This window comes from Propithecus coquereli, unplaced genomic scaffold, assembly GCF_000956105.1.
Source record: "Propithecus coquereli isolate 6110/MARCELLA unplaced genomic scaffold, Pcoq_1.0 Scaffold83, whole genome shotgun sequence".
Classification (NCBI taxonomy): Eukaryota; Metazoa; Chordata; class Mammalia; order Primates; family Indriidae; genus Propithecus; species Propithecus coquereli.
The window spans coordinates 417593-444908 of NW_012154507.1; the positions used below are offsets into that span (position 1 = coordinate 417593).

Here is a 27316-nt window from a genome sequence, read left to right on the forward strand (position 1 = left end):
GAGATTGGAGCAGATGAGCAACACACCTCCATAATTATGTGTTTTGAAATCCTTAAATGAGATAAATCTATTGAATGTCTGTGAAAGGACAGACACTATTACAATTCTAACTTATTGTCAGCTATGTGAGTAATATAATTGGTTCTAGTTAAGTGCATTTTCATAAAATGCTAAATCATTTAAATAATAGAATAATCTCAGTAAATTTAAAAATGTTTTCTGCCTATTTAAGGATATTTCTGCTTGTGGAAAAAATTTTAGCGTTAATGGGAACCTGGTGGATGGACATAGTCCAAATTAGTTAAATTCGAGAGTCTTATTGATTAAATTTCTTTAGTGAAATTCCAAGAAAATGTTACAGAATTATACCTAAACTATCACACTAAAATCTATGCCCAGAAATCATTCTTTCCATCATAACCTGAAATCTAAACATGTACATATCAATAGGTCCATTTTTGTTGTCAGAAAGTTCTTCAAGAGAGAAAAAATCCATTAGTCATCAACTCAGGAAATACCTGCTTTTATAGCTCAAAATTAATACTTCATTAACTGGATCTGTGCTCTATTTCACATAATAGTATTTATTGAAAGTGTAATGGGTATTAAAGACATTGTGTTTAGTACATTACACATTATCTCATTTAATTCTCCCGATGATCCTAGGATATTAAAACAATTATTATCTATTTTGAAGCTAAATGTACATTCCTGGTTCCTACACAATACTTTTGCTTAGATTCTAGAACATTTGTTTGCTCTTTTATTCTAATGAAGGCCAAGAACCTCCAGGTGGCCTGTACAGCAGATTTAAAGTCTTTTTATAAGGCATGGCTCAAAGATTCAGCCAGATACCACCATTAGGGAGAGTTACTATGTAAAAAAGATGCCACCTGTGAATGCTCTACTCTGAAAATGTGCTTTTTTGGGGAGAAGGACTTTCCTATGCTCTGCCTCTAAATATGTAACTGTTTTGCTTCAACCAGGGAGGCTATTAAAAATACTTAGCCTAGCAAAAGCATTAAGCAATCCGAAGAGACCCCCAACTGTGCTAGGCTGAATTAGTTTGTTAGGGCTGCCTAGCAAAGTACCATGGATTGAGTGGCTTAAACGAAAGAAATTAATATTCTCACAGTTCTGGAGTCTAGAAGTCCAAGATCAGGGTGTAGGCAGGGTTGGTTTCTTCTGAGGCCTCTCTTCTTGGCTTGTAGCTGGCACTTTCTCTCTGTGTTTTCACATGGTCTTCCCTCTATGCCTATCTGTATTTAAATTTCCTCTTTTTATAAGGACACAAGTAGGGCTGGGCATGGTGGCTCACGCTCTAATCCTAGCACTGTGGGAGGCTGAGGTGGGAGGATCACTTGAGCCCAGGAATTTGAGGTTGCTGTAAGCTAGGCTGACACCACGGCACTCTAGCCTGGGCAACACAGCAAGACTCTGCCTCAAAAAAAAAAAAAAGGACACAAGTTCTATGGGATTAGATTTTAACTTAATTACCTCTTTGAAGACCCTTTTCCAAAATACAGTCATATTCTGAGTTACGGGGGGTTAGGACTTCAACATGTGAATTTTGGGCAGATATGACTCAGTCCATAACAGAGGTATAACTCTCCTTACCTTTGGGATGGTGGGGAGAGGGTGGAGGAGTTGAGGCTGAGAAGGGTAGGGCATTGGGTGGTCTTGGAGTAACACTTAGGGTAATGGATCATTTCTTCCAAATCTTTATCATCTACTTTAGGTGTCCTTCATGTCTGCCACATCTCTTCCTTCCAGGTAAAGAGAAAGGGACAGGAGGTGATACCAATTGCTTATGTTTGTGCCTCGGGCAAAAGAATGAGCCTGTAAAACCGCTTATGAATGAACAATGCATTGCACCATGAGGGATTTTGTTATCGTCCTCAAGGCTGCCTCAAACACAGCAACACACTGGAATGAAAGGCTCTGAAATAAAAAAGGGCCAAAGTGCTCAGGCTTGCATCTTTGAAACAGGGAACATTGTATACACTGGAGAAGACATTAAATTTTAAAAGCAGCAGTATGAAATCTAGGAAATAAGTAGAGGTATGAGAAAAGAAAATCAGGGAAATAGAATTTAAAGGAAAAATGAAGACTAACAAGGAAAAAAGTTTTGTTTTTTGGATGAACCAAATGGAATGTGATCTGAGTGAAAAGTGCTCATCCATGTAAGATTGATTGCTGGGAACGATGTCATAAAATGAACATTAGCTCGCAATGGTGAGTTCCTTAAAGTGCCTTTTGCAAAGAGAGAAGTAGAAGGAAAACAAAACATGTCACCATGCCTGAAAACCACTTATAGAAAGCTGCTAAAAGCAAAAAGAGAAAAGAAAGAACATAACATGACCATTCCATTTATCTTTACTGGGAATCTTTTGGAGACAAATTCATTTGTTCTTTTGTGGTGATGCCTCACACTTTAGACAAGTCCAAAAGTAAATAATTTTGTCGTATGAGACACGCTTTCAATCACCCTGATTCCAAAGGAAGCTTTTTCCCCCTTTGGCTAATTTTGTAAACAAGTTAGGGAGGAATTATTTTGAACTGATTCTGCAAAGTGCATCTTTTATGTCTGCTTTATATTGTAGGTCTTGAGAAAGAATAAATAAAAGAAAACATATTGCTCTGGCTATTTCAAAGGATTTGGGTTGGATGAAATTTGAGTTCTGAATCAGCTTGAAGCAGAGTTTTGTTTTGTTTTTTTTAATCTTACACTCAGGGTATTTCTTGTTCATGTACAACTCCTCTTTAAATGAATGTGAACTTCACCAATAAAAAAGATCACAGACTTGTGGTTAGAAAGGTATTTGAAACATCGATTGGCTCAGTTCTCTGGTTTCAAACAGGACACGTGCCTGCATGAAGTAACCCCTTCTCATAAGATGTAAAAAATAATTAAATCCTAAGTCTCAGAGTCGCTTACACTGAAATATATCTTCTTAATTTGTATGAGATAAATATATTTCATTCCGAAGCTGGCCAAACTTCCTTTATATGTCAGTAGTATTCAGTTCATGCTTCATAGTTGTAAAATGGTGAGCATTATAGTGATACATATTTATTTTGGTATAAGCTTATGGCCATAATTAGTCAACAAATACTTTTTGAACAGCTGCTCTTTGAAGGCACTGTTGTAGGTGTTGTGGGAGATGTGAGACTATTTAAAACACACTGTCTTAATTCAAAGAGCTTACAGTTTTTTTGTGGAAAGACAGTTACATACACATGTACTAATAATATTAAAACATTGACTTTCCATGTAGATTTATTCAGACACTTCTTTTCTGTAATAGTATCATGAAAAAAGATGATGAAAATTAGTACCACTTTTAGATCATGGAAGAAACATATGATGAAATGCTCCATTGTTTGTTTTTGATAACATATTTGAGTATATAACCTTTTCCTCTCAACTAAATTTAAGATTTCTGAGGAAAGTTGAGTTCAATTATTTATCTTTGCATACTTTACATACCTTCCACGAAATAAACTCTTATTGATTGATTAATCATGGATCTAAGCTCAATGCTAAAATTACATGCATAACCAACATTATGTGAGGCACTGATCGTTGCTTAATGACTATGAAACACGACTTCATCTAAGACAGTTTGGCTCTCAGAATTGACCAAAATTTATAGGAATAAGGAATTTAGCAGGAGATTGAGTGTTATACTGAAAGAAAGTTTTTTTTTTTTCTTTTGGCTCTGATGTCCACACCATATTTAAACCTGCTACACCAATGTTCAAATTGTTGGTACTATTCTGCTCTCCATTGACAGTATCCTGCTGTTTGCTTTTGCTGTCAATGTGCTGTACATTGAATATACCCTTGTGTCTCCTAAGCTTGATGTTAATACCTAAATTACATTTTTTAAAAAGTAACATAAGCAAGCAATATTTGTTGGAAGGTAGATAATATAGTTTGTCTCAGCAAATATAGTTGGTTTTCCCACATCTACAACTATCTCCATAATTTCCTTGTTGAGTGAACTAATGGTGTTTCATTAGAAACCCACAACCTAGCCAGACTTAAATTCATCCGTTTTTAGAAATCTACAACAAAAGTGAATATATAACCTCTCTTGCTAATCTATTCCAGTGTCTAAGAACTTTCTCTGACAAGAGTGCTTCCTTGGGCCTGAGCTTTGCTTCTCCTTGTAAATCCATTTTCTTTAATTCTATCTTTAATAGAAGCAGAGAAGAGTAGACAATCTTTCTTTGCAACATAGGTAGTGGTTATGCAAAATATTACACCAGTAATAAATATCTCATACCCACTGTATAAGATAAGGAACCTGTGAGAGTCATTGATATATTTACCACTGGACATAAAAGAGAAGTTGGAGAGAAGACTCTTTTGTCTGACAAAGTAAAAGGCAATTCATATATTTTCTAGAGTCATAGATGGATGCCATTTTGAATATACAGTAGTTATTTCTGGTGACCAATTCATTTAGAATTAAAGGGTATATTCTATGGGAGACATTAGACTTTTGATGTTCAAATCTCTTAAAAAGGATTTTTATAGACTGTCTCACAAGAACATACTCATGGCTGTAAAATAAAGGGCACAATTTCCTTTTTGTAAATGTTTTCATCCTCTGACTTTATCTAAAAAAGCTTCTTTTTAAATGGCTGTACTGTTTTAGAAATTTTCTTTCTTTCTGTACCTGCATTAAATGGTCCTTTCCTCTCCTATCTTGCTTTTCCAAGGCAATAGATGAAATTCCATTTATTAGAACTGAATCAGAAAGTTAAGGGCCTAAAAAAATCTAACACTTAATAAAAGAATATTGAAAATAATAGAGTTTAAAGAAGGTAATATAAGGTATACAATATTCTGCTTCTACAATTTTAATAGGTTTCTTGGGGAGGGCAGAGAAGCAAGAAGATTCATCTCAGTGTTTGCATAATAAGTGTTAAATAATCAAGATAGATAAATATAGTGGATTCTTGTATTAAGAGTTAAAAGCAACTAGAGTGCATAAAAATTTGCTGTTCCAATGCCTTGTTCAAGGAATATAATTTTATTAGAGATTTAGTCCACCTACTTGTCTTCACAATGAACTGCATACTAAAGACAATTTAGTAGGAGATGAATATCTAAGCTCACTGACACTAAAATAGTTCAACCTGGGTTATGTCAAGTGTTCTAAGGGTTTTGGATGCAATAAAAAAAACAATCAGAATTAATAAGACTGATTTTGTCTAATGTCATTACCAGTCCTTGTCACTGGTGTAATTTCAAATAAAAATGAAACAAAATAAACTAAAACAAAAAAACACTGCACCTCCGCAAACAGTGGTGCTGAGTCTGGGGAGGTCCTGCCAGCTGACTTTCAAGAACTCTTATAAAGTGGCACTTCTCTTGGGGAAGTCAGCTCCACTCAAGTCTTGTTCTTAAATTTGCAAGACCAGAAATACAATATTTGTGAGCATCAGAAGTAGATTTGTTAGGAACAGACTCACACAATCCAGTTCACATAATACAGAATAACAGTTTTGTAGATATTGAGGTCAAGCAGACAAGGATGCTCATTTCAGTAGAGCCCCAAGGACCATATACACTGGGAGTCAAGCTGTTAGTTAGTTACTTGGTACACGGGAATCAAACTAAAGGAAATTATTTGACATACTGGTAGAGGTGTATTTCTGCACAATTTAGTGATAGCCTCACCAAGGACACCATAATGCTTAAATCCGCATTGCTGAGGCTCTTCCATCTGGGTGGTATTTGAAGGGGAACTGTTCACTCCTGGCTCTTGCAATTGGTTATCCTTTCTTTGCTACATCTGACCAATTCCTTTTGGACACAAAGATTTTTACCAATCAGGACCAACTAACTGCTTCATACTGAAAAGTCCAACCAGTTAAAATGCAGGATAGCCAATTAAATTTGAATTTTAGATAAACCACAAATAATTTTTTAGTATAAGTACTATATGTCCCGTTCATTCAATATTTGGGACATACTTATGCTAAAATTATTTGTGGCTCATCCGAAATTCAAATTAACTGAGAATCCTCTATTTTTATTTGCTAACTCTGGCAACCTAAAAACTGCCTTCCTGAGCTTCCTTGCCTATTACCTTGACTGGAGTTTTGGGTGTTCCCGAGCTCTTGACACATACTCAAATACAGTTTCTTGCTTTATCCATAAAGGTTAATAACATTCATTGTGTGTGGAGTTGACCTTCAGACCACAGCTTTCCTCGATCTATAGTTTGTGTGTGTGTGTGTTGAGGGGAGTTGGGAGAAGAGTAAGTCTTCTTGTTACTGCCATGCACCAACAGCAGTTCTTGAGATAAATTGTATTAAATAAAGTTGTTTAAAGCAGTACAAACCAGTTTGGGAAGGATAAAGGACTAGCATAAATGAGTTCCAATAAGATCATTTTACTTTTATTGTATAGCTGAAATAATTTGTGTTGAGGAAATGAGAGACAGAAATTCTACCATGGGAGAAGGATAATTTTGGAGAATGGAAAACTTTGAGTCTAAGGCAGGTCCGGGGAGTGGAGTTTTGTACTTGGGACTTAGAACATCATGTGGCTACTGGGTCTCTAAGGAGAAGACTAGCATTTTAGAGAAGAATGCAGAAAAGGAGGCAGGAAGATGTCAAAGAAACTTTGAATATTTCATATTTGTGTGTAGGGCTGGCCCTAAATGTGAGGAGAGCTGGAATCCCTTCCTCCTGCTGTCTCTCCTATTCTGCCTGGTCTTCTGGTTGCAGTACCCAGAAATCAGGTTGGTTTTTTTAGTACTATTATTTACCTGCATTTGGATCGAGTAGACTTAATTTTATGGCTAGCTGGGAACCTCACCATACTGTATAACTGCAGTCCCCAATCTCCAGTACCGGTCTGCAGCCTGTTAGGGGCCAGGGTGCAGAGCTCTACCACTTGCTTCCTCCCTCTCTCCTTCCTCCCCCCTCTGTGGAAAAACTGTCTTCCATGAAACTTAGGAAGGGGGTGGGGGTGGGGGGCTGCCCAGCAGGAGCGAGTGGGCCAGCTAGAGTGAAGCTTCATCTGTATTTACAGCCACTCCCCATGCCTCCCACCACCACCTGAGCTCTGTGCCCCTTCCCCTGTCCATGGAAAAATTGTCTTTCATGAAACTAGTCCCTGGTCCAAAAAGGTTGGGGACCGCTGCATATAACATTGTTTTTAAAAGAAAATGTGGTCTGAGTTTCAAAACAATTGACTTAAAAATAAAATACTGAAACAATTTTGTCAGGCTGAGTGTGGCTTATCCACCCTGCGGCTATTGAATTCAGGTACAAGACCTGGTTACAATGCAATGCATTACATTGAATACACATAACAAACAGATCTTATAGTTTCAATTCAATTCAATCACATTCCATCCAACAACTATTTGTTGACTACCTTTCTGGTACACTAAATTGTATACACTAAATTAGGTACACTAAATTGTGTACCTAAATGCACAATGTTTATAACACCCACAGTAGTGTACGGTAATGTCCTAGGCCTTCACATTCACTTATCACTCACTCACTGACTCACCCAAATCAACTTCCAATCCCACAAGCTCCATTCGTGGTAAGTACCCTATACATGTCCTATACAGGTGTATAGGGTACCTGTATAAGTGCCCTATAGGTGCACCATTCTTTTATCTTTTATATGGTATTTTTACTGTACCTTTTCTATGTTTAGATACACAAATTCTTACCATTGTGTCACAAACGCCTACAGTATTCAGTACAGTAGAGTTAACACGCAGTACAGGTTTGTCGCCTAGGAGAAACAGGCTATAGTACCATATAGCCTAGAAGTGTAGTAGGCTATGCCATGTAGGTTTGTGTAGGCACACTCAGTGATGTTTGCACAAGTGGGAAATCTCCCAAGGACTCATTTCCAGGAAAAAATCAATTCCCTAGTAATTGATGCATGATTGTGCATAGATACTATCTTCTAAAGGGAGGCGGGGCCGGGTGTGGTGGCTCACGCCTGTAATCCTAGCACTCTGGGAGGCCGAGGCAGGAGGATTGTTTGAGCTCAGGAGTTCGAAACCAGCCTGAGCAAGAGCGAGACCCCGTCTCTACTAAAAATACAAAGAAATCAATTGGACAACTAAAAATATATAGAAAAAATTGGCCAGGCATGGTGGCGCATGCCTGTAGTCCCAGCTACTCAGAAGGCTGAGGCAGGAGGATCGCTTGAGCCCAGGAGTTTGAGGTTGCTGTGAGCTAGGCTGACGCCACGGCACTCTAGCCCGGGCAACACAGTGAGACTCTGTCTCAAAAAAAAAAAAAAAAAAAAAAAAAAAAAATGAAAAAAAGAAAAAAGGGAGGTGGAATGGATAAGATAACAGTACATACCTGTGCACTGTAGTTAGGTGTGTGGTCAATGGTGAACAAGACCTTGCCCTGACTTCAAGGCATTTACAAATAACTAGAAGGGAGTTAATAAGGATAAAAGCTAACTATGTGAAAAGTGTTTTGCGAATGTAAAGTGCTGTGGGGATTGTTCTAGAATGGCCCTTTAGATTCCTGACACTTCTTTCCACCCCAAATCAGGAGTAATAGAAAAAGTAAACTGAATTTTTCAAAGACGTAAGAACGGAGGTCTTGAATTCCCGGTGGCCACACTAGCCATAAGACCTTGTGCAAGTCACACAGCCCTCGGTCTCAACTTCCTCCCCTCTTAGGTGGGGATTACAGTATCCACCTTTCTATCGTGCAGACGAAGCAGGTAAAGAGCGAAGCGCCCAGTCTTGTGCCTGGCAGGAGTAAGGACTCAATGAACCGTCCCTACTGTTAGCTCTAGTTTTCAACTCCGAGAGACTGTGAAAGGGATATTTCGTGTAGAGCTGCTTTAAGGGTCCTACTTAGGGCACGGGAAGCCGTACACACTTTCCACAAGGAACACCCTGCAGTCTCCCATTTGCGCCCCTTGCCTTAAGGACCAGAGAAATTCGGGTTTTTCTTGGGAAAACGGTGCCCTGGTTTCTAATCCATAGGTCCGGAGCGGGGAACTGCCGCTGAAGCCCAGACTGCGAGGAGGGGCGGCACGGCAGGGGATCCCCGGAGGGGTCGCAGGCGCCGAGACCCGAGCAGAAGCCGCCGGTCGTGGAAGCGGAGGCGGGGAAGTGGGCGCCGAGGGGCGTGGGCGACAGCATCGTTCGTCAGCGCCGGCAGAGCCGGGGCGGGCACACCTACCCGCCGCCCAATCCCTAGCCGTAGCCGCGGCCTTATGAATAAGCAACAAAGCGAAGCGCCCTCCCCCCGGCGTCCCAGACAGCCGAGGGAGTCGCCGCCGCTGCAGGGCCCGCCGCGGAGATGCGGAGCGCCGGCGCCGCTGCTGCCCTCCGCGCGCTGCTCGGCTGAAGGCGCACAGGTGAGGACGGTCCCGGCTCCTGCCACTTGCGCGGCCCTGGCTGCAGACGTGGCGCCGGGGCGGGGACGGAGCCGGAGCCCCGGGTGGCGCGGGCTCGCCCCAGGAGCGCTGCAGCCCAGGGAGCGATGCAGCGCCGGGCGCGCCAGGCGAGCGCCCCGAGCGTCCGCCGGAACGCGGTGCCCAGGCGCGGGGCGCGCAAGGGCAGCTCCGGGAGCGCTGGGCGCGCCGCGCAGGCCTCGGAGGACGCAGCGCACCCCCTGCTCCAGCCCAGCCTCCCGGCTCCGCACCAGCGAGCGGGCCTTTGTGCTGGCGGAGCTTGCAGGGCTGGCTGCTTTTGTGTGGGCTTTTCTTTCTTTCCCTCCGCTCGCGATCCCACAGCAGGAAGAGAGAAGTTCCCGGAAGACAACGGTTTACTCCTTTTCCACCCTCGATGGCAACGTCCCCAGTGCCTCTCAGAGCCCAGCAATTGAGGTGCGAATAGAGGCTGCGGCGGCCACCAAAATGTGTTCTGCCACTTTGTAGAAAACAAACAGTTGAGTGTTTAGCGCAGACATGTGGAACCTCCTTGCTCTGCCCCTGACCGGCCCCACAGGACACGGCTGGAGGATGCTCCTTGGAAAGGTCACTTAGTAGAAAAAGGGCCTGCGGGTTAGACTTGGAGGAGGCGGGAATAGGACCCCGGCATGGTTGGGAGGTGCTGCCGGAGGTGCCCAGATGTCGCATGTGCGTGGTGGTCCCTGACAAAACCTAACCTCTGTAGGTTACAAGTATGTAGAGCCCTGGCTGGCGAGGAGGAAGCCGGAGCTAACAAAGCATTAGACCCTCAAGAGTTTCGGGTTCTCAGATAGGAGGAATCCCTACCTTTCCAAGCTGATTCCGAGGATATGCCTGGCTTTTGGCACCTAATTCCAGTGCAGAACTGAGTGGAATAGAGGAGCGGAGGCTGCTTTAAAGTGTCTGCCTTCTTTATTTGGAAGTTGTAATTTGCAACTTAAGGGGGAGTGAGGAATGGTTTACAAAACCATCCCTAAAGTTCTGAAGGATCTCTTCTCCAAGAAGCAAAATATCTGGTCAGAATTTGCATGCTCCCCCCTCCTTTTTGTGTGCTTTCTTGATCACGGGTACTGCTGTTGGGCTCCAAGGAGTGTCCTTTCAGCCAAGCATCTAGAGTCACTGACTGATTTCTGCCACTTGCCAGCAAAACCCCACTATAGCGTCTATTGAAAGACATTCAAAACTGGGTAAGGTTTCACAGTATCAGAACCATTGCTGCTTTTACACATAGTAGAGATTTAAAGGTAATCTGACTTGCTCTTATGAATAAAGTGGTGTTTGTTATATTTGTCATAATAATGAACCAAGCACTTATGCAGCCAACTTGATATTGATTGCATTTATTCACAAAACTCCCAAGGCTCACCAAGTCTGAGGTAGCTACAGCAACAGAGCCAATTAGAGAGATGTGAATTTGTCTTTGTTTTCATGGGAGGTTTCTTACCCTATATTCTAGGCATTTCCTGCTAGACTTTTGCAAGATCATAATTTGGTATTACAGAAATGGTTTGATGCAAAATATAAGTATAGAATCAAAAGGAGGAAGATGGAAAATTTCCGTTCTTCAACTACAGGTGTACTTTACTCTTTATTCAGTGGATGTTTGCCTAAAAAGTTGTGTATGGAATTGTATTTTTTTGTTAATTGAATTTTGTTTGTTCTCATATAGGGAAGCTCTCTGTTCAGAGGGAACCTGGGTTTAATTTCTATAAAACAAAAACTCATTTCCTAATTAAGATGTGTGGTCAATCTTATTTTTCTATATTGTGTTTACTTGGTAAAGTATAAGAAAAATAAAATTATTTGAATCTAGTTTCAGTTTCCCATTAAATGCCAACAGTTATTTAGAGATCTTACCAAGCAAATGAGGTTTGTGAACCACAAAAAAACAGAAATAAAGTGTCCAATTGGGTACTGAAAAAACCTAATGGTTGGACAAGAGCTTGTTGATCAGGATTGATCAGGACAGGATTCTGCAGACAGCAGAAGACTCCTAGGTCACTTTGTCTACATGAAAAGCTGAAAGAGGTAGCTCTATGGAAATATCTAGGGGAAAAAAATGACATTCCATTTGTGACTGATGTTAGAGATACTTCAAATTGCTCACATTTCTGTAGTTTGAGGGGGAATGCTGGAACTTGAAGCCATTTTAAAATCTTCAAGTCCATCTTGGGATAGGATGATATGGAGGGTGATAAGCACAGACATCTTCATTTGTCTATATCACTACATTGTAGAGACTAAAGCTTGTGGGCGCAGTATGAAGATCTTAGTTGTAGTCTGCAGGGATAGGAAAGCACTTTGCTGGTAGTTTCCAGAGTAACCATTTTGACCTCAGCCCACTCATCCTCTTTACCGTCAGCTCTGGTTCTGCTTTCCTCCCGGGGGACCATGCTTTTCTTCGTGATGACTCCATTCTCTCTCCTTCCGGTGTGATGGAACATGCTGCTAAAAGGATAGTCTGTCACTCCAGCTATTTAATTTATGGTGAAGGATAGCTATGGCCCAGATCTTGAAGCCAGTATAACAGACCAGTGACAGTTGTCAGAAGCACAGTGAGTCAGAAATGTGGTACCTTAATGCTTTGTGCCACAGCTGGGTTGAATAGAGTCCGAGTCTTGGTAAGCTCAGCTTTAGACACATGAAATAGTATTGGTAGTGAGAGCCTTAAGGATTAAAAAAAGGAAAAGTAAGACAATGAAAAATTAATCACTGAGGGAGGAGCTTGAAAAGCACAAATGAAAAGATTATTAAGACACAAATAAAGAAGGAGAAGAATTTCCTTTTTCCCTCATCAATCAAAGAATCACTAATTGTATTTAAAAGGTGAGATGGTATTTGGGAAGCAAGTTGACCTGAAGCTCTGAGACTTGTTACTTGTAACTGTTTATCTATTTTTTTAATGTGTGTGAAATAAACTCTGAAACCCTAAGCAGAAATAAGAACACAGAAGTTATTATTAAAATGATACATTGAATAACTAGCCAAAATTAGCTAGGTACTGAACAAATCATACAATTAGACACGAATAGACCACAAAATATCATTGAAAAATCTTACAATACAAAATGAAGACTCTGATCATTGTTTTTCACATTCTTCTAAAATTGAATTAATTTTTAATTTTAATTTTAATTTAATTTTAGAGAGAGAGTCTCACTCTGTTGCCCAGGCTGGAGTACAGGGGCACAATCAGCTCATTGCAGCCTCGAACTCCTGGCCTCAAGCAATCCTCCTGCCTCAGCCTCCAGAGTAGCTGAGACTACAGACGGATACTGCCACGGCTGGCTGATTTTTAAATTTTTTGAGACACAGTCTCATTATGTTGCCCAGGCTGGTCTTGAACAATTGGCCTTTAGCAATCTTCCCACCTCGGCCTCCCAAAGGGCTGGGATTACAGGTGTGAGCCACCACACCTGGCCTCTTTCACATTCTTAAATGTTTATTTATATTTGTTTTATACCAGCAAATATTTATTGAACTCCTCCTCTATGTGCCTACTGCCTGCCATTATATGGCAAACAAAGGAAGCTTAAAGACAGTGTTTGCGTGCAAGGAACATAATCCCATTTGAGGTGACAAAATTTATGACAGATTTGTGCTAGAGGAGCTTAGAGAAGAGTGGGAAGAGAATGGGCCAGGCATTTTTGTGATGACAGCTATTAGTAAATGGATGTGACCTGGGGGGCTAAGGTTTGGATACTCGGGTAGGGAAGAAGTAGGGAGTGTCATGGCTCATGCAGTGGCACGAGCAAAACTCAGGAGCTTGAAATGAGTATGGCACAGAAGAGGGCAAAATATGTGACTGGTGATGGTGTTTGTGCTGGCACTAGTGGTGTGGAGCTGTATAATAGATACGGAATTTGGCAATTGTGTATTTGGGGACATTATATGATGTGTTTTGAGAAAGTAGAGAGTTGTATGGCAAAGGTGGGGACCTTGAAGTCTAACAGAATCCAGAAGATCAAAACCAGACACTATCACTTAGGCAAGTTCATTATCCTCTATAAGCCTGTCGTTTTTCTCATCTAAAAAAATGGGGATAATGATAGTATCTACCTCATTAGGTTGTTGTAAGGATTAACTAAGATAATTTCCATAAGGCTGTTAGAACATTTGGCACATAGCATCTCCCAAATGATAGCCATTTTTGACTGATTATTGTCATTTTTATTCTTAAAAATAAACCATCTGGATTGTATAAAATGGATTAGAGAGGAGACAGTCTAGACAGGGTCATCAATTGAGAGGCAATTAAAATAACAACAATCCAGTGAATAAGAATCCGGTGAGGTGACCAGAAGGACGATTCCAAGAGTAAGGGAAGGATCCACAGAAGTTATGAATCTAGGATGGAAAGGAGAGAGGAGTTCAAGATGACACCAAAATTTAGACAAAGAAGATGGTTGTTTGAGGTGGCATCAAAGTAACTTCCTATAGACAATGAAAAGTTAAGATTAGGTAACTTTCTTCCCCATCTCATACCAGCTATTTACAGTATATGTGTTTATCATGAGAAAAGGAAAATAAAGGCAAATTGTCACCAGTTTATTGGTATATTCTAAGCCCTCCTGTGTCTTTAGTGCTCTTGGGACAATGCTCATGTTCCTTCTATATTATACACAGAACTCAAATTATTTTGGAGATAGTAGCCTTGTCACTGATGAGAGTGCTTTAACATGCTGATTTTGCTTCCATGTCTTCATTTTGGTAACATACTGAAATATCAATATTCATTTTAGTTGGAAAAATATTAAGCAAGTGTTAAAAAAAATCTGATTAAGTCTAGCAAGATGGCTAAGGCTGTTTTTTAATGTTGCCTTTCATTTGTCTTTGAAACTTGAGTTGGCCTAGACTTGACAAAGAAAGATTCTGGACTGTATCTATTTAAGATTGTCAAAGATAATGCTTGACAGAACAGCTTATCTGGCTACTGGTGGCAGAAAGGCGGTAAATTGTTCAGAGGACTGCCAAGCCATTAGGATAGATACCGTGATAGCGAATGATAGACAAAAGTGCTGCTGACTTGCTCTGAAGGAGATGCTTTTTAAGCTATTTGAAGCTGATATCCAATATCAGTTAGTAATTTGGTTAAGGTTTATTTATCTGAATTAATTTGCAGTGACAGATATAGTGAAAAGAAAGCAGCATCCAAAGACACAGCATGAAGAAAAAGTACATGTTCTTTTTGTTTATTTGTTAAATATTCTTGTGATTGAGTTAATTTAGGATAACTAAGACACAGAACTCTAACAAGCAGTGAAATGCTCCCGCCTTCCACCTCTCCCAGCAAAGCGGGTTGTAGACAGTCAACTGTTTGTTCAGCCAATATTTACTGAGCATTTCCTCTGTGCAAGGCACTTTGCCAGGTAGGGGATACAACGTTGAGGAAAAAACAAAAGGCCCATAGCCTTCAAAATATGGCTGCAGATGGTTATTTAGGTTAAGAAATATTGTCAATGAATTGGCAGCAGTCAGTCTTTTCTTATTTATTCCCTAACGTCACGTAACTCCCACTGTGGGACATCATACTCATGGAAGTGGCTATGTGAACCTGTACCTGCCTTTGAAAGATGGAGAAAGACATGGAACTTGAAGGTCATCTACCAGTGTGTCTGAGTTGCAGACGTGTTCCCTGCTGCTGTTCCTGCAGGCTGTCTTTTTCTCCTTCTTTTAAAGTTCAGACATTGCTTTGAATAGTGGGGAGAAGGAACATATGGCCTCAATTCGCAGACATAGAAAAGGCTTGTGGTTCACTCCCACTTTTTCTGTTGTAATTGGATTTAGAAAGCAGGTGGCTGACACTTAATCACAGAAGGAAAGTCTTTTAGGGCAATGGCAGAATTCCCTTCACACAAAATTCTAAAACTCAAGATATAGATGAAAATAAAACCTTGAAGGAAAATTATGTTTTGGAAAGGCAGTTGAGGCTATATTAAATCTTTGTTTTTTGCCTCCTCTCTCCCCGATCTAATTTGTTCATAACAGTTTCCTTTCAGTCCACATGACTCCAGAACATACAAATAAAATGTGAAACATCCATTCCACCATCTGGGTGCCTTTTCTACTGGATGGCAAAATTATGAGAATATGGAAATATTTGTATTTTCATTTTATGTCATATAGATGAGATATGAAAATAAAATCTTGGAAGTAGAAGGGATTTCAAAGATAATTTTAACTCCTCATTTTGTCAAAGGAGAAACTGAGGCTGTTTGCCCAGTATCACATAGTAAGTTTTAACAACAATAAAGCTAGGAGTTGGTTAGGTGTGGAGGCTCACCCCAGCACTTTGAGAGACTAGGGCAGGAAGATTGTTTGAGGCTGTGAGTTCAAGACCAGCCTGAGCAACACAATAAGACACAGTCTCTACAAAACAAAAACAAAAACAAATAAAGCTAGGATTCAGGAATCATTTTTCTGATGCAAGTCCACATCCCTCCATCTCTATTATCATTTATGATGGCCTGGGGCTTTCAGGTTTTTATCCAACAATTTGGGATTATGTAGACCAAGCTTTTAGGCCACACCTTCCATCTTCTGGGTTGCTGAGTAAGATTGCACTGAATGGGAAAAGTCTTTGTTTAGGAAGGGACAGCTATCTGAACAGATCAGAAATGAACCAAAGAATTCTATAGCTTTTACATCTCTTTGACTCTATAGTTAGAGTTTAAAACTCAGCTTGTCTACAGAAATCCAAAGGTGTAGTTTCATTGATTGTGAATACCCTTGCTTCACAGTCCTCATATGTTTTTGTTTTCAGAAGGGTAAACAGAGGCAACAGGCCAAATACAGTGATCTGTTCCCTGCTATGAACTGGGATGCTTTCTGGCTCATCTAAAGTAGAGTGATAACTGATGTCCAGGATGTTGACATGCTATTCTCTCTTTATCAAATATCTTTCCCATATTCTCTTTTTAAAAAACAATGCTAACTACCTATGTGTAATTTAATACTTATATAACATTGTTTCAGACCTCCATCATACACATGGAAAAACTTAGCATCCCTTTCACTATGTCTGAGGATTCTTGTGGGGGAGCTTATGTTTATCCTGGTCATCTCTGGCTTCAGTTTTCTTCTATTGCTAAATTTATGATCCCTGCTGTGCTGCCATTCCTTTTCTGCACATGGCAGCATGACACCTTATAACACCATTCCATTCCTGTATTTCCCCATAGTACTGGGGACTCAAGATTTCTGTGTACCAAATTACTCCAAAACTTAATGACTTAAAACAACAATAAATGTTTGTTATTTCATTCCATGTCTGTGCATCAGGAATTTGAGAGTAGCTTAGCTGGGTGGTTCTGGCTCAAGGTCTCTTAAAAAGAGGCAGTCAAGGTGTCAGCCCAGGCTGTGGTCACCTGAAGGCTTGACTCTGAGAGGGCACGGTCATGTGGTGCTGTAATTGGCCTGAGGCCTTAGCTCTGAATCCATGGATTCCTTTTTCCTCAGAGGAAAAATTCAGCCTTCTTTTTGTGTTCAGCCATATAGATCATGCTCTGAAGACTTGACCTTTTTTCTTTCTTAGAAGGACCTATAAGACTAAATGGGATAATATGTAGAAGCTTTGAAATCCCTAAGGTGAGAACGTTCTATAAAAATGTAAATTTCTCTATTTCACATGTGCACATTGTGTGCTTAAGTTAGATAGTTGGATGATTAGATGAGAAAGAAAGAAAATGCATAACTTTTATAAAGACAAGGTTTTTATTTTAGCATTTTCATTTCTAGTTTAATTTTCTAGAAAACCTGTAGCATCTGAGAAATTTCTGATGATGGAAAAAGAAAGATATATTTTAATTGAAAATTATTTCTATATTTTAAACTTGAAAGTAACTGGCATTCAGTATTTATTTAATATATATACATATATATATATATATATTTTTTTTTTTTTTTTTTAAGACAGAGTCTCACTCTGTTGCCCTGGCTAGAGTGAGTGCCGTGGTGTCAGCCTAGCTCACAGCAACCTCAAACTCCTGGGCTCAAGTGATCCTCCTGCCTCAGCCTCCCGAGTAGCCGGGACTACAGGCATGTGCCACCATGCCCGGCTAATTTTTTCTATATATTTTTAGTTGTCCAGCCAATTTCTTTCTATTTTTTTAGTAGAGACGGGGTCTCGCTCTTGCTCAGGCTGGTCTCGAACTCCTGAGCTCAAAGGATCCGCCCGCCTTGGCCTCCCAGAGTGCTAGGATTACAGGCGTGAGCCACCATGCCAGGTTGGCATTCAGTATTTAATAATGATATTAAATAAGTTTTAAAACATACTTGTCTTAGTCCATCTGGGCTGCTATAACAAAATACCATAAACGGGGTAGCTTTTAAACAACAGAAATTTATTTCTCACAGTTCTGCAGGCCGGAAAGTTCAAGATCACCAGCAGATTTGGGGTCTGGTTAGGGTCCACTTTCTGGTTCATAGATGGCCCCTTTTTGCTTCCTTACATGGTAGAAGGGCTGAGGGAACTCTCTGGGGTCTCTTTTATAAGGGCACTAATCCCATTCCCATGTAATCACTTCCCAAAAGCCCTACTTTGTATTACCGTCCCATTAGTGATTAGGTTTCAACGTGTGAATTTTGTGCATGCAAACATTCAGACCATAGCAACACTGAAAAAGATCTTTGAATGAATGTGTAAGATTTACTTTTTATATCTTTGACATGTTGCTATTTCTGTAGTCATTTAACTACGTGATTAATAGAGGAATTTGGGGAGAATTTTGCAAATGTGACTTCAAGGGTAGTTTATTTCAAGTAGGTATTTAAGAAACAATGAACCGAATACTTGAGCTACGTGTACCTTTTTCTATGGAGCTTCGAGTTAAATCAGAAAAATTCATCAGGGAAAAATGAACTGGGTTATCCATGTCTCAAAGGTATGAAGAAATAGAACAGCCCTCTCCTACCTACCATCTCTGTGTGTGAAGTCAAGGAGATTATTTTACTTATGGTTTAATTTAAAGGGACTTATTTACAAAATATATTTCTATGACAGTTCGGTGTGCTTTATTTTTCTGCAGGACTCAATTACTGGAATTGTCAACTCTGCCGATTTATGTGCACATTTCTCTTCCACTATGAGCAGACCAATCATATTGCACATTTGTCTGGCTTTCTGTAGCCTTCTACTTCTCGACTTTGCCACACAATGTCTGGCCTTTCCCAAAATGGAAAGGAGTGAGATAGCACATGTTCCTGCAGAAAAAGGGCAGTTTGAAAAGACAAACACAGATGACCTAGAAAATAGCTCTATTATCTCAAAGCAGACTCCTCAAATGGTGGTCTCTGAAGATCCACTGATAGTGTCAGCAGGACCAACAGCCATGTCATTAAATAAAGTATTCTTGGTTAACAAAGAAACCCATCCTATAGGAGCTGGGCTCCTGCAGCCTAATAACCCTGGTATTTATACTGCTACTGAGCCAGCGGTCCCAGCAGGTGAAGAAGTGTTTGGTTCCAGCCAGCCAGAGAAAATGTCTCCTGAAAGCAGACTTTCCAAGGCCATGTTAACCATTGTCACTGCAACTGCTTCTCTGAATATTGATGAAAAGGAGGAATCTCTTAGGAGTACCAACATTCAGCCCATTGTAGAAGAGACCACAGAAGCAACACAAGGTTTTCTGAACTATGTGGATAATCAATTGTTTGCAACTGAAAGTCAGGAAGGAGTAAGTTTGGGACATTCATCTTCATCCTATGTGAATACTAAAGAAATACTAACCACCAATCCAAGGACTAAGAAATTTGACGCAGACACAGACCATAGGACAACTTCTTTTCCTGGTGCTGCGTCCACAGCAGGCACTGATCCTGAAAGCCTAACACCTGATAGGGAGAGGTCTTTGCAGATGACAGCTGATGATACCCAGGCTACTGCCACCAAGCAATCATTCATGACTTCCGAGTACACACTTAGTGTTGAGCCAGAAACTGACAGTCTGCTGGGAGCCCCAGAAGTCACAGTGAGTGTCAGCACAGCTGTCCCAGCTGCCTCTGTCTTAAGTGATGAGTGGGATGACACCAAATTAGGCAGTGTAAGCCAGATAAAGACCCCAAAGCCTGTAGACAGTGCCGAGGCTCAGGTGAGAATGGAAATGTCTCAGATGGCACAAGCAAGCCATGAGGATGTGGAAGGGGGCCAGCCTTTGACAGAGGCTTCAGAGGTGGCTCTGGGGCTGCCTGAAGGGGAAACACACGTGGGGACGGCCCTGCTCATAGCGCAAGGGGATGAGCAATCACCTGCCTTCACTCATCAAAGTTCCTTTACCCCCACAAGTCTGATGGAAGATACAAAAGTTTCCGTTGTGAATCTGTTCCAAAGTACAGGAGACCTCACAGAATCCACCAAGGAAAGAGATGCCATGTTTTTCTTAGAGACCACTGTTTCCATCTCTGAATATGAGTCTGAGGCGTATCAGCTGTTGGGAAATACATTGAAAGGTAAAAGAAAGAAAGAAAAAAAAAAGAAAATGAAAACAGGCTTTGTTTAATTTTGAATCTTTTAATTTGGTTTTATGGTTTCTATTTTAAATGGTAATTTAGAGATAGGTTAACAGTTTAATGAAAGTCAAAAGTATACAAATAAATCATATATTTTATATAAAAATTACACCCAAATATAAACCCTGCATATAGACCAGTGGTCATCAACTGGGGATGGTTCTGTTTTCCCCCTCCCCAGGGCACAGGAAGCAATGTTTAGAGACATTTTTAGTTGTTGCAATTAAGAGATGTTACTGGCATCTAGTAGGTAAAGGCCAGGGATGTTGCTAACCATCTTAGAACACATAGGACAGCCCTCCCCAAAAAAGAATTATTCGAGCCAATATGTTAATAACATTGAGGTTGAGAAACTGTGATATAGACTAATATTTGTCTAATGTTTTATTATGAAAATGTATAAATATACAAAAAATGCGAATGATTAGCTATATGTTTAAATGGTATAATAAACAATGTTGGATACTTGTATTCACATTGTTGTAAAACATACTCACATCCCTTATATTTCTTACAAAAAAGCTTTAGGTAAATACTGTATTTATCTCACAGTATTAACCGTATGAGTTCTCTGACTTTGCTTTCCCCAAAAGAAAACATCTAGAGATAAGGGGGGAAAGATAAATTATTTGCTGGCTTGGTTCTGCATTTTCAATTTCCTACTTTCTCTTGGTCTTTACGCCTGTGAATATTATAAGCTGGCAAGCCTTGTATTTGTTGCTGTTGGAAAATGTTTTTCTTTTATTATGTTTAGTTGGTCAGATAACAACAGCAGGAAGGAAATGCTCAGTATAACGTGTACATGCTCATTTCAAATTGTTTTAGAACATGTGCCGTGTGTTACTTCAGCCAAGTAGCCCAATTAATGGAAAATATTAAATTAGTAATATGTTTTATAATGTGTTATTGAGATTGAATTAAAATGATAAAACATCATCGATCAGTGAATGATAAAAGAAAGATTGAATTTTACATGTCTAATTCATTTTTTAAAGACCGAAAGACCTCATGTGCTCTAAGTTTTCATAAAAGCTTCCAGAAAATGTTTTGTAAGTTGGTTTTTACATGGAATTAGCGAGTCCACGTGGCCAGGAAGATATTAGATATGATTGAACAAGTTTACTTCAGTTCTTTGGAGAGCTTGTATTTCTGAAGTGTTAAGTCATATGGCCCCAGATTATTCATTGCGTAGTTGAATCCATGATTCTTATGTACTAGACTTGCATGAACTTCTATTAATACAGCCTAAAAAGTAAAATGGTTTTGGTAATTTTTAAAGTTATTTTGATTATTGAATATGCTTCTTATTTATAATCACCTCACTAAAGTACAGTCTTTTAATAGGTGACATCTTTTTATTCTAGCACATAGCACAATATGTGGCACATGGTAGGTACTCAATGAATATCCATTCAATGGATTAATAAATGAAAATAGAGAACTATTCAGATTGGAATTATCTAATTTAATGCCTATTGTCCTTGTCCAAATTCATCAAACAGCTTCTAAATTGTTCTTTGTAGAGAGAGGAATAGACAAGTAATTCCTTTTGTTTTATTTTTTATTTTTTCGTCCTATAGAGTTAAAAAGAATGTGAAAGCTTGTAATTACTGGCAAGAGTAGTTATAGAATGGCCCAAAAGTTTTACTAATCATTTTGGGTGATCGTAAATATTTTTCTAAAGTAAACAACTCAAATACCAATCATACTTCTAATTCTCATTCTTCTTTCTGTAACAGCAGTCACTTATTTAAGGTATTATGCATTTTAAAATTTCTTAACATTTCATATAACCATGAGCATAGATTGTGTATTTATTTTTACATATTTTTTCTCAGAAGTATTCATTATGCTTTAAAAAATGAGGGCAACGTGGAGAATACATACTGCTTAAAATGACAAAACTATATGTTATTCTCTTCTTGTGGCAAATAGAGCATTGTCCTAAGTGCCGGAGATATGAAAAGGCAATGAATTCTGGCTCTCAAGAGATTTACAATCTTTTTGGAGAAAGGAAAAAGAAAGAAAAAACTTAATAGTATAAAATACAAATATGGAGCTCATGTCAAAACCTTACCCTAACTCACATTGTTTGTCCTATAACCTTGTAGATCGATCCATCAAAGGTAAAAATCTCTTCAATTCAAAAGAAAAACAGTTTAAACTGGATGGATATCAAGAAAAGGAACTGTTTATACTGAAAAATAAACAAAAATATACTATTTTAAACAAATACATTATTTTCAAGGAAAAATGTTTTTAAGTGATAGGATATATTGTGACATCATTAACAAAAACTTAGAGAAAATTTTTTTCACCTATGCCTAGAATGTTATTTTTCATTGTATAACTCACCGGCCTTGCTAAAATGCTTTGTATCTATAGCTACTATATACAAAAAAAGAGGTAATAAGATCTTCTAGAAATTAAGTTTTTGGTAGTCGCTCAGTACAGGATTTGAAACTTCCAGCATAGCCCCTTCATAAGAAGAGGGCACATCTGGACTTAGAAATAGTCTTTAATAATGTATTTGAGGAGATTCTAATATTGTCAAGAAAGTGGACCCATGAGAGATACCTCATACCCTGCAGGTCTATTTCATTTTCTTTTCTGATCGAAAAGCAAATGCAAATCTTGTACAGAGGCCACTCCAAGTGTTCCATGGGCACAGTTAGTACAGTGGTTAAGAGCGTTGGCTCTGTGATCTTAGGCAGTTTCCTTAGCTTCTCTAAACCTAAGTTGTTCTGTGAAATGGACTAATAATAGCTGAGGTTTACTGAATACTTACCAAGTACCAGGTGTATACTAAGTGTTTTACATGTGTTATCTATTATAACTTAATTTTTGTAACAACTCTATGAGATAAAAACTATTATTATCTCCATTTTATAGCTGAGGTACCTCAAGGCCCAGAGATGTGAAGTAATTTGTTTAAGATCACACACAGCTAGAAAGTGACTGAGTCAGAATTCAGACCCAGGCAAATTGGCTCTAAAGCCTGCATTCTTGACTACTATGATACACAGTTCCCAGGGGATGATATTGGTACCTACCTCCCCTTAGTACACAGGGGAGGATAAAATAAGATCATGTACACCATACACTTAGCATGGTGTGTGTATGACACATGATAGACACTTGGTAAACGTCAGTTATTGGAATTATTATTCCTTTGTTTTAAAATGCTAACTTCCTTGACTCTTCAGAAACGCTAATGTGAAAATTAATATACTGTATACAAATGTTTCTGAAAATTTTTGAATGCAACTTAGTTCTGCATAATGTGTTTCTTAGTGTTTGAAAGGGAGCTCAGCTGTTGATCTTCCTACTTTGTTTTGGATTTTATTTTAGCTTTTTATATAAACTTTATCTCTGTCTTAGATTGATTCATGACTCCTGAAAGCAGGAGCAGGGAAAGCATTTATTTACTGGCATTTTATGTCTGACTTCTACCTTTGCTTTCCCAATTCCTGAAATAGCTATCTGCTTCCCCCCCGCCAATTTATTAATTATATAGTGATTTTTTTAAAGTATAGGGATTTGTTCTATTTTAAAACGTTTCCCCCCTTTTAAGACATCATCACTCAAGAGATGACAACAGCCGTTCAAGAACCAGAAGCCACTTTATCCTGGGCGACACAAGAGCAGATGGCTACCCTGGAGGTTACCAGAGACACTGGCAAGACAGAGGAAGGAAAGGAGTCGCCTACTCCTGTGTCCGATGTTCCTGGTGTTACTCAGCTGTCAAGAAAATGGGAGGCTCTGGCCACCACAGTTTCAACTACAGCCGTCCCTTTGTCTTTGGAAGTTACTCCTGCTGCGGAAGGTCTGTAAGGGAGGGAGTTGTTCTCATTGTTTTGGGAGTGGTTCTCTTCTATAAGTGGATAAGGAATGGAATGAGTGAGGCAGTGGGTCCTACCATCCGTGTACACACGCACCCTGCCTGGAAAGGCAGGTGAGCTCTCTCTTGTTTGGAGAGGTGTGGCGCAGCCCAAAAGGACGAGGGCTTAGTTCCCAAGTAAAATCTGGTGGCTCATCTATAGGTTCACAAAGGCCAGACCTCCTGAGGACGCTGTGCTCTCCTTGTTTGGTAGCTGTGCTGCTAGGAGCCAGCAGGGTGAGGTGGCAACAGCGAAGACCTGGATGTGAATCCCAGCTTTGGCCTCACTAGTACTACGCCTCAAGCAAGTTTCTTAACTTCTTTAAGGCTTGGTTTGTTCCTCTCTAAATAGCACTTACCCGTCTTATAGGTTATTTTAAGGATTTGAAATAATGTCTACAAAATGCTTTCTATATAAATCCTCTGATCTCTTAAGGACAGTGATGTTTTCAAATCTGTGTTCAAGCTACTACCGTATTCAAGCTACTACTATTCTGGAGTCTTTAGACTAGGAAATGAGTGGCTATATTTAGCTGCTTTGAAATTGAGCACATTCCAGACACAGATCTAGGCTCTTATTCTGACCTCATTTTGAGAAAGACGCTCAGTCTTTTCAAAGTAGTCTTTGGCATATATTTTAATACATTTTTGTTAAATCTTTTGCTTTTGGTAATACATAATATATAAAATCCTGCTATATCCATAATGTTGCCAATAGAATAAGTGGGAGATTAAAATCTAAAAACCAAGTTCTGATTTGTGATAGTATATTTTCCTGGAAGGTGACGTGTTTGCTATGGGGAGGGGATTGATACCATATGGGAAAGGAGAGCTGACCTTAGGGCCAGACTTTCTGTGTGTGAGATATTAGTTTCATCAGTCATTTCTTGTGAAAGCACATGTTTACGTTTCCCATAATGATCATCTTGTGGGTCAAGTCCTGTCTCTTGTGTTTGGCAGACCTAATGGACACAGTCACAGGGCCAGATGAGGAGTTCACACCAGTTCTGGGTTCTCCAGTGACGCCCCCAGGAATAATGGTGGAGACACCCAGCATTTCCCCCACACTTCCTGCCTCTGAGGCATCCTCTGAGAGAAGAACTGTTGTTCCGTCCATTAGCCGAGTGAATACAGCTGCCTCATATGGCCTGGACCAACTCGAATCTGAAGGTATCCATGCTGTGAAGGCGATCTTTTCTAGGACTGATGGAGTGAGTCACTGAGCAAATGTCTTTGAGAAAAGATTAAGTAGAAGTGTGTTTAATCTGCAGTGTAGATCAGCGGTCAGTAAACTATGGCCCAGCCAAATCTGGCCTGCCACCTATTTTTGCATGGCTTATAAGCTAATGATAGTTTTTACATTAAAAAAAATTTTTAATTTTACTTTTTTTGAATTTTTACATTTTTAAATGATGGAGAAAAATCAAAGGAAGAAGAATATTTTGTGACATGTAAAAGTTATATAAAATTAAAATTTCAGTGTTCATAAATAAGGCTGTATTGAAACAGAGCCACACTCATTCATTTACATATTGTCTATGGCTACTTTAGTGTCAAGGCAGCAGAATTGAGAGTTGTAACAGAGACTAAATGGCCCACGAAGTCTAAAATATCTATGATGTGGTCCTTTATAGAACAAGTTTGCTGGCCCCTAGTGTATGTCAGTGGTTCTCAACTACAGTTGAACGTTAGAACTACGTTGGAGAGCTTTAAAAAGCTCCAGTGCCTCTCCCAGTGATTGAGATTAAGACAACATGGTGGGGTGGGGGAGTCTGGAATCAACATTTTGAGGGTGCCTTAGGGGACTTCAGTATTCAGGCTAGATTGAGAATACTAGGTTTAATGGAGAAGCCGAGTTTCCCCACCAGATTTTCTCGTATGGAAGTTTTAATGTTGCTTGTATTTTAATAACATTGCTCTGGTTGTTGATGCTAGGTTATTCTCCCTTAGTAACATCTCTGGGTTAGAATGTTTCACTATGTGGAGATAGGCAGTCTCTTTATTTACTAAGACTGTGAGCAATTCATGCCAAATTGTACTTTCCAAGACATTGGCTTTGAGCATGAGGAAGAAACTTGGGAGCACGGCTGTACATTAATAAATAAGACTAGAAATATGACCCATAATTAATCAAGTAATCAGCATTTTAGCAGGTAAATGGTGCCTGGCTAGAGGTGCAAAATGTCCAGAGATTTGTAGTGCAGAGTTTCTTAAACTAATCTGCAACACGGGTAAACTTTGGGTACTAAATTAGCCATGTGTTTGGTGCCTTAAAGACATAGGATGTGCTGTTATTTTCTACCACTCTACCGCAGGGAAGATGGTTCAGCTAGATTTGCAGCAGACTCTACCGTAGACTTTGAGGGTAATGCTGGTGGTCTGCTGACAGAGAAACTGACAGTTTGGGAGTAGTGTGGAGAATTCCACAGTAGAATCCTGGTTTAAGAAACAGATCAAAGCGGGCTCAGAAGCCAAGAGCTCTTGCACTCCACATGAAGGTAAATGCCAGGTGACTTTGAGTTTAGTGTCTCATATTAACTGTCTGCTCTTTTTGATGCCATCTGGAAAAAGCAGGTTTCCTCAAATTAACCTGAGTTGGAGATGACAGCTTTACCCAGCAGGGCTCATTAAATCAGAGAAAAAAAATTGTATTTGTGAATAATCCATACTTGTGAAACTGCAATAATTTTCTAAATTTAGTAGATGATGGCAGCTATATTGAAATATGTTAGAATTTTCCTGACATGCCTAAGATGTCCTGGAGTTTTAGTTCTTTTCTTCTACATGATTCAATTTTAGCTACTTTTTTGATAATATATTTTGTTAGTTTTTGGTCTAAATTATGATCCTTGTCAAGATTTACAAAAGACATTCTTGGTTAAAAGATGTTCTTTCTGCTATATTGCTGGGTTTAAGATAAGATTTTGAATTAGCACACCTTTTCTCCTGAATATCAAGGAGTACAGCTTATGTTTAATTGTATATATTAATAATGTCACAGTTAGTTTTATGCTGGTGCATCCATTCTCTGAAAGCTGAATTGACTACACTTACTTAAACAGATAAACCTACCAGACTCCTGTATACATTAGAGGCCTCCATTTTCAATGTGGATTTTTCCACCTTGCCCAGGAATATATGTGCAGCCTGAAGCTTTGACTTGGTGAAACATTTTAATTCTACCATAGAATTATACCCAGAGGGAGATAATTTATTCTTATCTAGAACAGTGTATTAGTTATTCAAGTTATCTGCCTTTCAAGTTTTAATCTCTGAGATGTGTTTATGTTATTTTATTATCTTCCTTCCTACTAGAGGACAGGGGCATTTCTCCAAGGAAATGAGGTATTTTTCTCAATGGGATATGGAAAGGGACATGCCTTTATTGGACACCAGACACCCAAGAGAGTGAACCTTTGTGGAAATTTCTGAATCCACTGTGCTATTTATTCTTTAGGAGATAACTAACAGCCCAAATCAGTCTAAAAATTATG

At 39.4% G+C, this 27316-nt stretch overlaps 1 protein-coding gene across 1 annotated transcript in view; it reads left to right on the forward strand.

The window, feature by feature from the left end:
- The first annotated feature begins 9270 nt into the window (after positions 1–9270).
- The window catches only part of LOC105825866 (chromosome unknown open reading frame, human C14orf37), a 134833-nt gene continuing 116787 nt past the window's right edge, over positions 9271–27316 (forward strand). The window contains exons 1-4 of the mRNA XM_012663768.1: positions 9271–9382; positions 18463–19882; positions 23517–23768; positions 24783–24992. Of these exons, the coding sequence (XP_012519222.1) occupies positions 18520–19882; positions 23517–23768; positions 24783–24992 (1825 nt within the window). The 5' untranslated portion in view covers positions 9271–9382; positions 18463–18519. The remainder of the gene's footprint in view (positions 9383–18462; positions 19883–23516; positions 23769–24782; positions 24993–27316) is intronic.